Source organism: Hyperolius riggenbachi, chromosome 5, assembly GCF_040937935.1.
Source record: "Hyperolius riggenbachi isolate aHypRig1 chromosome 5, aHypRig1.pri, whole genome shotgun sequence".
In the NCBI taxonomy this organism is placed as follows: domain Eukaryota; kingdom Metazoa; phylum Chordata; class Amphibia; order Anura; family Hyperoliidae; genus Hyperolius; species Hyperolius riggenbachi.
In genome coordinates this window covers 318,749,380-318,766,439 of record NC_090650.1, presented here as the reverse complement: position 1 = coordinate 318,766,439, position 17,060 = coordinate 318,749,380, and the positions used below count along the sequence as shown (strand labels likewise).

The window sequence follows — 17,060 nt, the reverse complement described above, 5'->3', positions numbered from 1 at the left end:
TGAAGTCTGCCGTGATCTTGAGGTCCTCCATGGCAGAGATAATTTCTGACTTATCAGCATCTGCTAATATTGCTTGTTCAATGTTGCCAGTCCATATCTTCATTGCCTTCGCTACGGATGTTAATGCAATTGCTGGTTTACAAGAAGCGCCTGCTAACAAATATGATTTCCTGAGATCGTTATCTATACGTCTTTCCAAAACATCTTTAAAAATAGCAGAATCTTCTTTTGGTAATGTGACATGTTTCACGAGCCTAGAGAGTGATGCATCTAATGAAGGAGGGTTTTGAAGGAATGGAACTTCTTCTTCGTTCAATGGATATAACTTTGTAAATCGGTTACTTAATGGCTGTTTATTCTCCACCTTCTGCCATTCGTCTGTAATTAAATTCTTTATCTCTTTCATGATAGGAAAAGTATTTGTCTTTTTCGTGAGATGGGAATAATACTCCTTATTTGATTCTGGTTCCACAGGTGGATCTACCCATTCTAATGCTTCCTTTATTGCAGTGATAAATGGGTTAGTTAACTTGAAATCAAATAAGCATGGGGATTCTTCCAATATTTCTTCTGCTTCTGCTGGTTCCTCCTGATATCCGGATGTAGAAGCATGAGCCATGACTTCATCTCTAACTACCTTACGGATAACTTCTGTAATATCTTCCGTTTTTTCCTCCTGCCCTTTTGCAAGTTGTGCGAAACATTCCTCGCATACCGTTTTGTCAGGTAATGCTTTTCTGGGACATGCCCAGCATTGTCCTTTATTTGGTAGCTGGTTAGTAGAAGGAATAGGAGATTTAATCCTTGATCTGTGATGATGGTGATGAGAAGATTTTGAAGAATCTCTCCGTCTTGGCGATCTTGACCGCGACCTTGAAGATTTATGATGATGCTTTTTTGATTTTTGTTTCTTATGCTTTGATTTTGAGCGTGATCTATTAGATCCTGATGCTTCCTGGGCTGTGCCGCATACACTGCAAGACATAAGCAATAATTTAATTGCTTTGTAAATGAGCCCCTTTATTTTTTTTTTTTTTTTTTTTATATCCCTTTAAAATAAGCCTTACCCAGAGGGACCAGCAGTATCACTTTGTGCGGCAGGATTCACTGTGGGGAACATAAAGAAACATATGACCTATATCAGTATGCATCTTTGAGAACCTTTTCAACAATGCCTCTCTACATCAGAGAACCACTTACTTGTTTTTAAATCATGTGCACATATATATATATATGCCTCTTGCACTCTCCCAGTATCAGTGGAGCAGCGGAACAGCAGAGCAGCACAGCAGCGAGGCAGTCTCCTTCCAGGCGAGCCACTGATCTGACAGCAGCTCGCCTGGTTTAAATAGACCGCCCTCCCTAGCGTGCGTAGCGTCGTTACGCTATGAGGGCATGTTTGCCCACGACAAACATGTCTGCCGCTTCTTTCCCCTGCTGTAACAAAGTGTCCTTTCGGACGCATGCGCAGACGCGTCCAAACGGACGCATGCGCAGAAACAACTTCCGGACGCCACCGGAAACCTTCGCCCAGAGCTTCAGAGAACCCGGAAAACCGCGCTACTTGTCATGGCGGCGTGTTTTGAACATAACAACATGCGAGCGGCACCTCATACCAGTCTCCTGTAAGTACTGCCATAACAAACCATACAAAATAACATAGCCTATAACTTAGTACAGAACTCCAGCAGAGTGAAAGCGCACCCAAATGGGTACACAGTGAATCCTTAAGGCATTTAGCCTGACAAGCCCAGTGATACATAGATCTCCCATATATGCACATTTAGTAGCTATGGGAAAGATCTCTTCCAGGAAAAGAATTTCTTAAAGAAAAACCTGGGCAGGATAAGGCACTCAATGAGTTTTCTAAAATACTTTAGCATGAATAAGAATAGAAGAAACTAGTTCAAAATATATATACTATACCGTCCTGGATCCTATAGTGTCTGAGGACAAAAAAGAGAATGGGGTTGCAGGGGTCATGACCTTTATTTATAGTTTGTATGGGTCCTATAGGGGTTAAGGGGGCGGAGCTAACCCAGGAAGTATGACGACATGGAGGTATCAGGAAAATGTATTACATTTTTTAGAACCTCCCAGTTTTATTTTCTGTTTTAAAAAGCTAAAAAAGTAGGTTTAATGCTATTGTCTCATATGATAAGGATTCAGCTTTTCCCATAGTCTCGCAGTTAGCAATCATGTGAACCCCAACAAGACCAATTCAGCAATCATGAGGCCCCCGACAAGACAAATTCAGCAATCGTGTGGGCCCCCGACATGACAAATTCAGCAATCGTGAAGCTCCAGACATGACAAATTCAGCAATCGTGAGGCCCCCGACATGACAAATTCAGCAATCGTGAGGCCCCCAACATGACAAATTCAGCAATCATAAGGACCCCAACATGACAAATTCAGCAATCATGAGGCCCCCAACAAATCATAAGGCCCCCAACAAGACAAATTCAGCAATCTTGAGGCCCCCAACAAATCATAAGGCTCCCAACAAGACAAATTCAGCAGTCATGAGGCACATAAATAGACAGCATTTCACATAAATCGGCAGAATGCCCCCTTAATATGGTAGCCCCCCAAGTTAGGTAGTGAGTGACAGGGACCCCCAGGTTAGCTAGTGAGTGACAGGCGCCTCCAGTTAGGTAGTGAGTGACAGGGACCCCGATAGTGAGTGACAGGGAGCCCCTTTAGGTAGTGAGTGAGTGACAGGGAGCCCCTTTAGGTAGTGAGTGAGTGACAGGGAGCCCCTTTAGGTAGTGAATGAGTAACAGGGAGCCCCTTTAGGCAGTGAGTGAGTGACAGGGAGCCCCTTTAGGCAGTGAGTGCCAGGGAGCCACTTTAGGTAGTGAGTGCCAGGGAGCCCCTTTAGGTAGTGAGTGAGTGCCAGGGAGCCCCTTTAGGTAGTGAGTGAGTGCCAGGGAGCCCCTTTAGGTAGTGAGTGAATGACAGGGAGCCCCTTTAGGCAGTGAGTGAGTGACAGGGAGCCCCTTTAGGCAGTGAGTGCCAGGGAGCCACTTTAGGTAGTGAGTGCCAGGGAGCCCCTTTAGGTAGTGAGTGAGTGCCAGGGAGCCCCTTTAGGTAGTGAGTGAGTGCCAGGGAGCCCCTTTAGGTAGTGAGTGAATGACAGGGAGCCCCTTTAGGTAGTGAGTGAGTGACAGGGAGCCCCTTTAGGCAGTGAGTGAGTGCCAGGGAGCCCCTTTAGGGAGTGAGTGAGTGAGTGACAGTAAGCCCCTTTAGGTAGTGAGTGAGTGACAGGGATCCCCTTTAGGTAGTGAGTGAGAGCCAGGGAGCCCCTTTAGGTAGTGAGTGAGTGCCAGGGAGCCCCTTTAGGTTGTGAGTGAGTGCCAGGGAGCCTCTTTAGGTAGTGAGTGAGTGACAGGGAGCCCCTTTAGGTAGTGAGTGAGTGACAGGGAGCCCCTTTAGGCAGTGAGTGAGTGCCAGGGAGCCCCTTTAGGCAGTGAGTGAGTGACAGTAAGCCCCTTTAGGTAGTGAGTGAGTTACAGGGAGCCCCTGTAGGTAGTGAGTGAGTGCCAGGGAGCCCCTTTAGGTAGTGAGTGAGTGCCAGGGAGCCCCTTTAGGTAGTGAGTGCCAGGGAGCCCCTTTAGGTAGTGAGTGAGTGACAGGGAGCCCCCGCTGCCGCCGCTCCCCCCTTACCTCGCACTCGCAGCCAGCAGACCTCAGGATCAGCGGCGACCTGACCAATACGAGCGGGCGCCGGACGCACCCGCTCTATATGCGGAAGTGATGTCCCTTCCGCATATTAGTGCGGGCGCTGGGTCCTAGCGCCCGCACGATTGGTCGCCGCCTGATCGAGGTCTGAGTGACGACGCGGCGGCTGGAGGGAGCCGCGGACAGAGGGGGTGAGCGGCGGCCGGGCGGCGCCTGTCAGAGACAGGCGCCTGGGTGCAATGCACCAGCCCAGGCGCGGCCCTGCGGGCACCCCTGGGGAAGAGATTCGTGGCACCCCAGGACAGATTGGGGGCACGTGCCCCCCAAAAAAGGGCTAGCGACGCCCCTGATCAATACACCAAACTGCAAACTCAACTTGGAGCATTTAGCAGACCACGTGCTGTAGTGCTTACTGTAGTGCAACACTATGTAGCCATCGATCCCCCACTGCTCCTGCCGTTCCTACCTCTTACAGAGGCTTTTCAACATGTTCAATCACACTTTCATTTGATAAATAGCCCAAAATGCATGAGTGAATGAATTGTTTATACTGGGGGCAAATATGCCCAGCAGATTCGATCTAAGTTTTTAGAAACTATGCAGAAAAATCAAGATGTGTATGGCAAACCTTAAAGTGAACCTTTGAGTTTTACTCACCTGGGGCTTCCCTCTGCCCCCTACAGCCGATTGGTGCCCTCGCCGTGTCTCTCCGATCCTCCCGTCCCCGCCGGCAACCACTTCCGGTTTCACCGTCAGGACCCGACAGGCTGGGAACCCGAGTGATTCTTCGCGTTCCCAGCCACAATATCTCCCCCTATGCTGCTATTGCGGCCTTCCTTGCAGCAATAGCAGTATAGGGGGTGATATTGTGGCTGGGAATGCGAAGAATCACTCACGTTCCCAGCCTGTTGGCAAAACCGGAAGTGGTCGCCGGCGGGGACGGGAGGATCGGAGAGACACGGCGAGGGCACCGATCGGCTGAAGGGGGCCGAGGGAAGCCCCAGGTGAGTAAAACTCATTTTTTTTTTTTACTACACTTAAGTGCCCCTTTAAAGCAGGCCTCAAACAAAAACAAAAAAACAACAAAAAACCCAGATACTAGCCTATGGAGATGAAAGACTCTGGGTCCTATAGAGCCATTACGGTCCCCTCGTTCCAGCACCATCTTTCCTATTAGCAGTATTCTACCGATGGGTCAAATACTGCTCTGTGCCGCCACGGGAGGCTTCGAGAGCCCAAGTGCTCCCACACTGCACAATGGAGGCAACAGAGCTGGAACAAGGGGACCGCAAGAGGAACGGGAAGGCCCTATAGGATCCAGAGCCTCCCCTCTACATAGCTGAGTATATGTTTTGTTTTTGTTTTGTTTTTTGCACCTACAGTCTGGTAGAATATATAACAAAAAATCTGTCTCCCAACTCCTCATTGCCTGTACAGTAGTCATTAGACAGTAGGCAATACCTGCCTTTGACCCAAAGTAATACTACCCAAAATTCTACTACTTTCAGGAGAATATAAGTCAGTGTAATTTACACAGAAATTCACTGCAATAATCAAGTCTTATCTTCTGCTGTCTGAAATGAAGGAACACTCTGGCAGCTACTCAGTGTAGCACACAGATAAAGCTCCCAGGACAAAATGAACATAACCTATTAACCCTTTTAGGCACTTTTTTTAAAGAGTTTGTTTTTAGAAGTTATAACTGTGTTGCTAATCTTTAAAGTGAATGTTTACCGGTTAAAAAAAGAAAAAGTCAGATACTCACCTAAGGAGAGGGAAGGCTCGGTCCTAATGAGCCTTCCCTCTCCTCTCCCGGTGCCCGGTCCCGCGCAGGATCCCCCGTGGCAGTATTCGACCAGTTCGGTCAAATACTGCCACTTCCGCATGCCGAAGGGACCTTTCGGAAGCCTTTCGGAGCACTCGGGCTCCCGATGACGCGGCCGCTCCATACTACCCATGCGCGAGCGCCCTCTATGACGCGCTCGCGCGTACATAGTATGGAGCGGCCCGTCTTCGGAAGCCCGAGCGCTCCTGAAGACCTCTGAAGTTCCTGCGGCGGCGGACGCGAACGGGGGAGCCAGCGCAGCACCGAGGGCACCGGGAGAGGAGAAGGAAGGCTCATTAGGACCGAGCCTTCCCTCTCCTTAGGTGAGTATCTGACTTTATCTTTTTTTAACCGGTACCCATTGGCTTTAAGAGCAGATATGAAATTCTGACTGTAGTTTCACTTTAGATTGGACTATTACTGAGATATTATGAAAGTTGCCATTGTCATTGCTAACCTAAAAATGCTGCTATTGCTATGTACCTTTGTGTTTAATATTTTTAGAGTCACTAACTCAGATTGAGTATGCAGATCAGGTGTTGTCAACATTAGCTGCATGCTTAGCAGATGTGTGACTGAAACCGCTGAAGCCAACAGATCAGAATTATACTGTATATGGGCAAATAGTATTTTTTATAACCTGGTCAGCAATGTCAGCATTCACAATTCTCTCAGACTAAAGGTACACTTAAAGTGAACGTCCGGACTAAAAATCGACTCAGCAGCACTGAAAAGGCCTGGTGTTTCTTTAACAGTTTCACAGCATCAGAACTTTGTTTTTCTTATCCAAGCCTCATTTTTAGCTGCACAGAAGAAAACTGCCCGGGCTTTTTTCCCCTGATGCTGTGCAAAGCATGATGGGATTTCTGATGTTATTGCTCTCGTTCTGCTGTTTTGGTGCAATTTTTTTTTTTTCATTTTGAATTTGACATTTAAAGCCTAGTGTGTGCAGCTGGGAGGGGTTATCAGGACACAGGACAGTTGGAACTGTTTCCTGCTCCTTGTCACCTCCTTTCAACCACAAAGATGGCTGCCCCCATGACAAAGATGGCAGCCCCCATGAATCACAAACATTTGCCTGTTCTTTTAAAACAGGGTGGGTAAAAAATTATATAACCTATCTATTCTAATTAACTTAATTTATGTAACTTAATGACAGTATGTTTGTTTAGGCTGAAGTTCCCCTTTAACAACAGATTAGGGACAGCAAGTTCCATATTTCTAACCTTGCTTTAAACTTTCACTGGTGTTGGTCTGTCCCGACCTCAGCAATAAAGTGAACACTACTGACATCAATTCATACCAGCATTCATTTACTTTCATGGCTGAAGTGAAGTGTTCTAGCTTTCCTGAATGATCACTGCTATGGGGCAGGAAGTTGTATTAGACAGCTTCTTCTATACAGCTCTTTATCTCCCCCTGGTGTTGGAACAAAATACTTCCAGTCCACATTCTGAGTGCAAAGAAAGATCATAAATGCTGTAGAGGAAACTTCCAAAGTTAAGGGAAATACATACATTCCTACCACCTCATTATACCAGTAAGCAATAGAGGTTGAATCTGATTGCTTTCATAGAAACAAGAGGAGCTGACAGCCCATAATATTTGAACAGTTCCTTTTTTTTCTGACTTCTTGCTGTCACATGTTATTATAATTATTATTATTATTATTATTGATTTATAAAGCGCCAACATATTCCGTGGCGCTGTACAAAGTAAGAAACAAACATGGGGTACATAACACAGACAATGGTGTACACTAATATACAAGATACATAATTAGTGACAAAATACAAAAAACGATACAGCATACAGAATACAAAATACAGAAGTGGTAATGACAGTGATAAAAATAACATGATGAATAAAATGTATAATGATTTCCAAGACACAAAAGGGGGAGAGAGCCCTGCCCTTGCGAGCTTCCAATCTAAAGGGAATGGGGGGAAACAAGAGGAGGGGTAGTATACGATAAAATTTATAAAGGCAGTGTGTTTTAGGATACCTAGTAGGAGTGCAATTTGGTCTTAGGACAAAGGGAAGTGGCTTAAGGTAGCGCACATGCTTGTCGGAACAAATGAATTTTCAGAGAGCGTTTAAAAGCAACAAGGGTTGGCGAGTGACGGATGTTTTGTGGGAGGGGATTCCAGAGAAGGAGTGAAGCACGTGCAAAATCTTGTAAGCGTGAATGTGAGGAAGTGATTCTAGAGGAGGACAACAGAAGATCGTGTGCAGATCTGAGATTGCGATTGGGTTTGTATCTGGAAATTAGTGATGATATGTACCGGGGAGAGAGATTGTGGATAGCTTTTTAGGTTAGGGTTAGGAGTTTGAACTGGATCCTCTGGTTAATTGGCAGCCAGTGAAGAGCTTGACAGAGAGGGCCAGCAGAGGAAGATCGAGAAGAAAGATGAAGGAGACGAGCAGCTGAGTTCAGTACCGACTGGAGTGGGGCCAGTTTGTTAGAAGGTAGTCCACAAAGTAGTACGTTGCAGTAGTCCAGGCGAGAAATTATAAGAGCATGTATTAACATTTTGGTTGTGTATTGAGTGAGAAAGGGACGGGTGCGAGATATATTTTTGAGTTGGAGATGGCAGGAGCTGGTTATGGAGTTAAGATGAGGAATAAAAGAGAGAGAAGAGTTGAATATTACCTCCAAGCACCGTGCTTTGGGAACTGAAGTTATGGGACTGTTATTAACATTTATAGTTACTTCAGGCAGAGAGGTGGCCAGAGACGGTGGAAAAAATATTAGTTCCGTTTTACTCATATTAAGTTTAAGGAAGCGAGAGGACATGAAGGAGGATATAGCAGACAAGCAGTCAGGAACACGTTTGAGGAGGGAGTTAAGGTCTGGGTCCGAGAGGTACAGTTGCGTATCGTCTGCCAAGTATCGTCACCAAGACCATGCATGTAGATGGAAAAGAGGAGGGGACCAAGGACAGAGCCTTAAGGAACCCCGACAGACAAAGCATGAGGAGAAGAGATCTGATCTGAGTAGGAGACTGTGAAGGACCTTTCAGAGAGGTAGGAAGATAACCATGTGAGAGCAAGGCCCTTTATTCCTACATTTGAAAGTATTTGTAAGAGTAAGGTGTGGTCGACCGTATCGAATGCTGATGACAGATCAAGAAGGATGAGTATGGAAAATTGACCTTTGGATTTAGCTGTAAGAAGGTCATTGGCCACTTTGGTAAGGGCCGTTTCCGTGGAGTGGTTGGAGCCAAAGCCAGACTGGAACTGATCAAGTAGGGAGTTAGCTGATAAATAATGGCTTAATTCTGCATGTATGTGGCGTTCAATTAGTTTGGATGCAAATAGGAGAAGTGAGACTGGGCGGTAGTTGGCGAGTGTGGTAGGATCTAGAGATGGTTTTTTTAAGTAGTGGTGTCACAACAGCCTTTTTGAGTGGCGACGGAAAGATGCCAGTGGAGAGGGAAAGGTTAAATAGCGATGTTAGTGCAGGCATGAGAGATGAGGATAGCTGTGGAATAAAATGGGAGGGAATAGGATCCAAAGAACAAGTGGTTAGATTAGCTTTGGATATTATAGAGGAAAGAATGTTCAGAGAGTGTAGAGAAGGCAGTTAGAGAGCAGTCAATGAGAGGTTTGGAGGTGGGATTTGAGGGCTGCGTGGAGAATTCACTTCTGATTTTGTCAATTTTATCAGTGAAGTATGTTGCAAATTCTTCAGCTGATAAGCAGGATGAAGGAGGAGGAGGAGGGGGATGGAGAACGGAGTTGAAGGTGCTGAACAAGCGTTTTGGATTGTGTACATGGGCGGATATTAGCGAGGAAAAATAGGACTGTTTTGCCACAGAGAGTGCGTTTCTGAACGTTAACGGGGATCACATTATCATTGTGTACTTACATAGTGCTGAAATATTTTGCAGTGCTTTACAGAGTACTGTACATAGTCATGACTATGGCCTTCCTTATTTAACTTCCAATCTACAGCTTTGCCTCTTACTGAGTGTATAGGCTCTCCTGTCTTACAGCTGGAAACTTTGCACAATTTTGAATTGTTTTCATGTAATTATCACCTCAAGCACTTTCTCCGTCATGCTAAAGTATTATCGTTAAGTACAGCACAAAACAAAGTTGAATCTGCCACTTACAGAAGTCTTATCACTTGCATAGATAAAATATCCAAAAATATTTAGCGCTCCTAACCACTGTATGTCACAGGGCACCAGTGGCGTAGCTAAGGAGCTATGGGCCCTGATGCAAGTTTTACATTGGGGCCCCCCAAGTAATCTATATATAACAATGGATATGCAGCACCAAAACCTGCCAATGGCAACTACAGTGTCAGAGGTGCAAGAAGGGGATGGGGAACAGTTTAATGATTACTACAATTCAAAGTATCTATAGAAGTGATTATGAGCACAGGACCAATAGAGAGACAATACTATAGTTGAAGGAGGGCCCCTCTGGCCCAAGGGCCCCGATGCGGTTGTAACCTCTGCACCCCCTATTGCTACGCCCCTGCAGGGCACCTAAGATCATGTTATTCACAATGGTCATGACCATAGAGGCAAACTATTCAATTGCCCAGTGTTCCCAGTCCAGCTGCTGCGCTCCTCCATCAGTCCGTACACTTCGTCTTCATTCATTACTGGCCGCATCTTCTCAGTGTGTTATATGCGCTGGGTCACTGAGAAGAGGCATGATGGAAGCATGTAGACTGATGGAGGGATGCACATGCTGGACAGTTGAGGGGGGAGTTTAGAAATAAAGGTGCCCAATGCTGGACACTGGTGTAAATCTTACTCTACCACCACACCACTGGCATGTCTGGGTCACTCACCAAGTGACTCACTTGTGTTGCTGCTGTGATCCCTCCTCAAGCTGATCAGCATGTTCGATACTCCTGTGTCTCCTCATTGAGGTATATCTCTGCATGAGGAGCCAAAGACATGCTGGGACAATCATCAGATAGGAGGATGGAGGGTCCCGTTCGGTGGACATGGAAATCCTTGGTTGCCTTGTGGATAATCCATCCCTGCATACACAAAAGAGATTTTTTTTCTTGCATTGATAATCTGATTTGTACAAAATATATGTTAGAGGAGCTGCTAGCCATACTATCTTGGAAAAAATCCCACATACTGTATATTAGTAAATAAATACTTGCTCTACTTACATAACACATGTATTGCACTGCCCACATTTTGATTTCAGTGAGTTTTATACAGAAAATAAAGAGAATTCTGTTTCTGTCAGTTGCCATCTTGCAATCCCTGTGTCTGAAGCCAATCATGATGTCATTTCCTCCCTTACTCTGTTTCCTCTCATCTTTCTGATTTAGTATGCTTGCAGGGCTTCCTCCCAGTCTTCAAAAACTCCCACATAGCTCTGCAATAATGTCACAAATCATTGTGCGACTTTGTAGACTTGGTTTATTTGTATGGATCGGATTTCAGCCGAGTCGCTTTCTCAGCTTCATAGCACAAGAAATATTGGACAATCAGAGGAAAAGAGGTGTGGGAGGGGAAAACAGGAGTGAAAGAAACTTCAGCCAATCAGGCTGCATTAGTTATGTCTGAGGGGAAAAGGGGGGGGGGAGTAAACAAGAAAAAAAACAGCATGCACTGCAACTTCTCTTTTGCAATTATTGTCTATTGAGAAGAAAAGTAAGAGTGCGTTTTAACTTTTGGATTACTTGGTTAGTAACCTTATTATTTGTTTACCAGATAAGAATAGAGAATTAATTTTTGATTTTATGCCTAACAGTTACTCTTTAAGACATGTTTTATTCTCTATGGACAGGCTTGTGAGTTCCTTAAAGAATGGTCACTGCCGAGTTCCAATACCAACACCACTGAGGAAAAGTCCATGAGTGGATATAATGTTGCTGACGAGCTCAGCCAGGCAAACGGCATATTCAGCCAGCTAATGTCTGATGTTGGCATTATGTTTAATCAAAGCATTGTGTTTTTCACAAGCGTCCAGAAGGTGATTGGGAACTCATTTCAGAAGTTATTTTTATCAGATGTGAAACAAGGCGATGCTACCACTGCTGGACCTGACAGGGACCCTGTGATCATTTCTAATCATGATGAACACTGGGATTTCTCCAGCTTGTTTCAAAGCTTATATGAATTTGGACAAAGCGTTTTTGAAGCCATGAGTGATGCTGTGGTAAAGATATACAAAACAATCAGCAATAATACAGAAGACTTTTCTATACTGCCTGGAGGTAAGATTATATTGTTAGTAGTGTGGGGTAAACAACTATCTCAAACCATTGTAAAATTTAAAATACATTTATACACATACTGTACATATAAAATTGACATTTTTCCTAGTTAAGAAGCACTATAAATTACTTGTTTTCCCTATGTCATGGTCACTTAATACAATACAATAACATTTCTATAGCGCTTTTCTCCCATAGGACACATATTAGCGCTTAGGCTCTCTCAGATTCATTAGTTGGTAGTTGGATGAAGTATTCACACAACAAAAGTTATATTTCTGCAAATGCCAAACTGAACAGGTGGGTTTTCAGTCTGGATTTAAACACGTCCAGAGATGGAGCTGTCCTGATCTGTTGTGGTAAGGAGTTAATTTGGTAAGCACTTAACATACAGTAGGTAGCCTCAATCTGACAGACATAAACCTCTCACTGACAGGCTGTAATCACACTGTCAGTATGACTGACGGTCCATTTCTTTACGGGAAATTCTCAAAGTTTTTGTTATCCTTTTTAAAAGCTCTCCCTGGAAAGCACCTATACAAATATGTCACCCTGCCTATTTATGTGAACACTATGCTGGAGGATGGACTGTGCCATTGACATCCAGGGAATGCTTTTAAAATATTTTGAAAATAGAGGGAACTATAAGATCCTCAATGGGGGGATAGAGTAGTCCAAAACCTAAGAGGCGCGAAGCTTTCAGAATAATACTACGGTACCTACAGTAAGTGACAGCTACATGGGAATTTTTTTTTACTCTGGGACAAATGCACTTGTTATATGTATGTATACACATGTATTTTACATTTTACTGTTGTTCATGGTAATAGTCCTTTAAGATTGGTATGTTATTTGTTAACCCATTATAGTAGACAGATCAAGGACAGAATTCCAATTGAGCAGTAGACTGAATCGTTTCTTCTTTTATTAAAAAAAATAATACAAAAATGTGGCCTTTTAGAATGGCTAGGTAGGTTTGTCTTGTTGTTACTGAGATACTGAAGTGCTTTTTGTTATTATTTAATTAATGATTTTATATGTGGGAAGTGTACTTTGTTACCAAATAGAGTAGATGTGCACAAAGAGTTTCACAAGGCAGAGGAAAGCTTTCTGCTCCCTTTTGCAGAGTGCCCATCTCAAGAACCCTTAGCTAACTGTGCCAGCAGGTCCTGCAATACCGCTTTAGACTGTTGTCATGAATTGTACATTTAATGGAAAATTGAATACTCACTTACCGGTAATTTTCCATTCCAGATGCATCCATGGCAGAACAATTTTTAAAGCCCTGCCCATTTTACCCCATAGGACACTGTGAATAGACAACATTTTCCCCTGAGCTGACCTCCCCAGTTTTGTTTACCTCGGAATCACTGAATGCGGGGAGGAAACCTCATGCTGCCATGGATGCACCTGGAAAGAAAAATTAATCCATATGCCTCCATGGATACCCCAATGCTGTTTTCCATTTTTTTTTTCATTTAAAAATATTCTTCCAAGATGGTTAAAACCCGGAAGTACTTCCGGGATATTGTTGCATGTACACAATATATGCACTTGGTACAAGAGCACTCTGAGCTGGGATGAGCCAGTCAAGCACAAGGACATATGGGGCAGGGGGGGAGGGAACAGCAGACTTGGAAATAGGAGCAGTGCAACTCGGGTATGCAATTTCAGCTTCCTTTTGCCACCATGCTGCACCTGATTTGGGCCATAATGTTAAATTACGGCTATAGCAGCGCAGCCTGATTCACTGTGAAATCATTGTAATTCTGGTGCTGGCAGTAACCAGACCCTGAATTACAGGGCCAAAGGATAAAATCAGGTAATCAGTCAGAGAATTTATTTGTTATATTCTCCGAGAGTATTTAACACAGGGAGAGACGTCTTTTGGCTTCTCCCTGTGTCCAAATGAAACACGTCCATTTTATTTGTTATCATTGGAGTGAAGGAGGACATGGCCACAAAGGGGAGGAACAGACAGAGGAGCTCAGCCTCTTTCTGTCTGTGAGGATTCAACAGTAATGTCAAAGATTTTACCAGCAATATTCGGGTAATAGGGGTGCTGCAAGATTGAACATACCTGGCAGAAAGGTATGTCAGCACATATCGATCTGGCCAACGTGGATTCCAAAAAATGACTTCAGGTACCCTTTAGGTGTGCCTTAAAAAGAGGGATATAAATGGAAAAAAAATCTATCTGTATGAAACCTTTTCAGAACATTTTTTTTCTATGTAGGTTGAAATTTTTTTTTTTTTTTTTAATAGTCTATTTTGTCATGTCCTCCAGCCTTCAACCATGAACAAATCTTCTTGCAACCATATATTGAAGCTTGAGTTTAAGTCTTCTCTCCAAGGTCTATCTGAGATCATTTGCACTGCTCTGGCTCGGATCCTGGCTAAACCCTTGACCAAGGGTGTGGCATCTGCTAAGGGGTAGATTTCTGGCAAAATGTAAAATGCAACAGATAGAACCAAAATAGTCTGGTGTGACAGGGTCCTTCCAAAACTATGCATTCATTTAACCAGTCCTTTAACTGTCCAGTGGTTGCATTGTATTGTGTTGTTGTAAAGTCACTTTGCAGTGTCAATGGCCAATTAAGTGGTTGCGGACTGTGCGGCACTGGCTCCTTAAAGAGGAGGCCGAGGTGGGCTCAAAAAATGAAAAAAAAAAAGTAGGCTACCTGATATGGGGGGCTGAGCGGATCAGGTAGCCTCAAAAAATGCTGCTCCCCGCCACTCCTGTGGGCCGCACTGGCCCACTTTCACTTTCGTGACCTATAGGTCACAATGCTGCAAGCAGAGACTGTGTGTCTCTAGCAGCGTGCAGGGAGACGGGGGAGCCGGGCCAGGGAGAGAGAGCTGCCCAATGGCAGCTCTGGAAATCTTGCAGGAACGCCCCCTGGCGGGCGTTTGAATAGGGAATGCCTCTCCTCTACCTCTGAGATAGCGACAAATAATGTCGCTAATCTCGGGTGGCTATAGAGCAGCGTTGGGGGCCAGAGAGCGGTGTTGTGGGGACACAGACATGTCATGAGGCAGAGACCATGCCACTGTGTCCCATCTGACCACCTAGGGTTCTCTTTAGCCACTTCGCATCCAGACCTTGTTCCCCCCTTATGGACCAGAGCACTTTTCACATTTTAGCTGTGTCCCTATTTAATCAGCAATAACTTTATTACTACTTATATGACACCTAAATGAAATATATATAGGGTTTTTCTTCAAGACAAACTAGGCTTTCATTGTATGGCATTTTTTCCCTCAAATTATTTTTTTATGCATTTTAATGGAAAAAAAGAGCAAACAAATAGAAAAAACACATTATTTCTCAGTTTTACCAATTACGTCTGGGACCCACTAGCTGTGCTTTTCTGAGCACTTTGTGATTTGAAAAGCTCTTGCTAATTTAATGCTATGGGTGTGATTCCACTTAAACAATGTGATTTTATAAAACTCCCCCATAGCATTGCATTAGCAAGAGCTTTTTCAAATCACTAGCGCTTAGAAAAAGCTGCTAGTGGGTTTCAGCCCTTAAAGGGAACCAGAGATGAACGTTTCACACAAAATAAACATATTAGTTGATAGCTTGTAAAGAATAAATGCTCTACCTGATAATTTTGCCGCTCTGGTGTGCCTTTTTTAGTGTTTTTTATCCATTATTGCTCCAGGAAAAATCAAATATGGCCGCCGGCTCATATCCCTTCTCCTTCCGGGTTATATGAGTTGTTCTGGATGTGCTGTCTAGGCTATATGAGACTATGCTGCTATCTAGGCTTATGCAGCCTTTCATCTGTGTGCTTTCATTTTGGTATGATCTGCCAGTAGGAAGTGTCACTGATAATAACTGCAGTTTCATTCCTATGAGAATCTAGTGCACACAGAGCACACAGGGATCATATTACAGCCACAGGGCTTCTCTCTCAGGAGCAGCAGCCCCTCCCAGTCATCACAGCTCTCAGTATGCAAAGCAGAAGATCTAAGCCAGGAGGGGGAAGGCTTGGGCTTGAAAGGACTCCACAGAAGAGTGACTCAGCTATAATGATTCCAGGTCAAACCTCGACTGAATAGTCGATGGATTCTTATCACAGTTGCTAATAGACTAATTAAGCAGATAACAATGAAACTAAAAGCAGGGTAGGTGTTTACTGTCATGTTCCCACTGATAAATGTAATAAAATACATGAGGGTGCTTCATCTCTGGTTCTCTTTAAGAGTTTAAAAATAAAAAAGCGCTACTGTAGATAAAAAACACAAATTTTATTTGGCTATTACTACCGTTTATCACAAAACTTAGATTATGTTCCTGTCACAATTTATGGTGAGGATATTTGATTATGAAATAATATTACAGTAAGAATTTTTACTATGAACTGAGAAAATAAAAGTATTTTTAATGGCAAAAATCAATCTTATTGGCTCATGGAAAATATATTCCCTTTCACCAATTAGTGCTACAGCAGATAGTGCAAGAGGTTTGCACAGGAGCAAGCCCAATCATGATCAGCTGTGTTTCAGCTACAAGACATAGATCTACGTCCTCATGGCTTAGATTAAGTCATTGAGGACAAAGATATACTGTAGTGGTGGATAAAGTGGTTAAGAACCAGAGCCTTTTTTTTTTTCATTTTATCGTTCCTGATCAGTGTGATTGGATCACTGTGATCATGGAGTCAGGAGCCAATGAAATTGGCTTCTGACCAAGGTACAGAGCTAAGCTCTCTTTAGACAGCCGGGTTTGGTTTCCGAGGGGAAGCGCTATCGCATCAGGATCGCAACTACGCTGCATCAGGTTTAGGCAGCCACAAGTGGATTTAACTATGGCTGGTCCGATCTGGTTAAGCTTCATATGAATGCCAGATACTCCTCAATCAAGGCAGAGAAAAAGGGATCCTGAGGTGAGAAGAATATGGAGTCCGATATATTCATTTTCTTTTAAACAATGCAAATTGCCTGGCTGTCCTACTTATCCTATGTCTCTGATACTTTTTAGCCATAGACACTGAATAAGCATGCAGATCAAGTGCTCTGATTGAAGTCTGACCAGATTATTAACATGCTTGTTTAAGGTGTGTGATTTAGACACTATTGGTTTCGAAAAGATCATCAGGACTGCCAAGTAAAATTTGTTGTTTAAAAGAAAATAATTATGCAAGCTTCCATTTGCCTTTCACCTCAGGTTCTCTTTAAGCTGTCTCAGCTGACAGCCTAGTATGTGAATAGCTGCCCCACAACAATGTCCAACTAACCGACTAGCACCCCTCCAATCTGTACTGAACTCTGCTGCTCAACTCATTCATCTCTCCTCTCGCTCTTCCTCTGCTGCTCCTCTCTGTCAAGCTCTTCACTGGC

The 17,060-nt window shown here is 43.9% G+C and overlaps 1 protein-coding gene across 3 annotated transcripts in view; it reads left to right on the top strand.

Annotated features, from left to right (window-relative positions):
* The window catches only part of CLUL1 (clusterin like 1), a 65,533-nt gene that overhangs the window by 32,406 nt on the left and 16,067 nt on the right, over window positions 1-17,060 (top strand). For all 3 annotated transcript variants that reach the window (XM_068237232.1, XM_068237231.1, XM_068237230.1), the window contains one exon: window positions 11,282-11,711. In XM_068237232.1, the coding sequence (XP_068093333.1) occupies window positions 11,282-11,711 (430 nt within the window). The remainder of the gene's footprint in view (window positions 1-11,281; window positions 11,712-17,060) is intronic.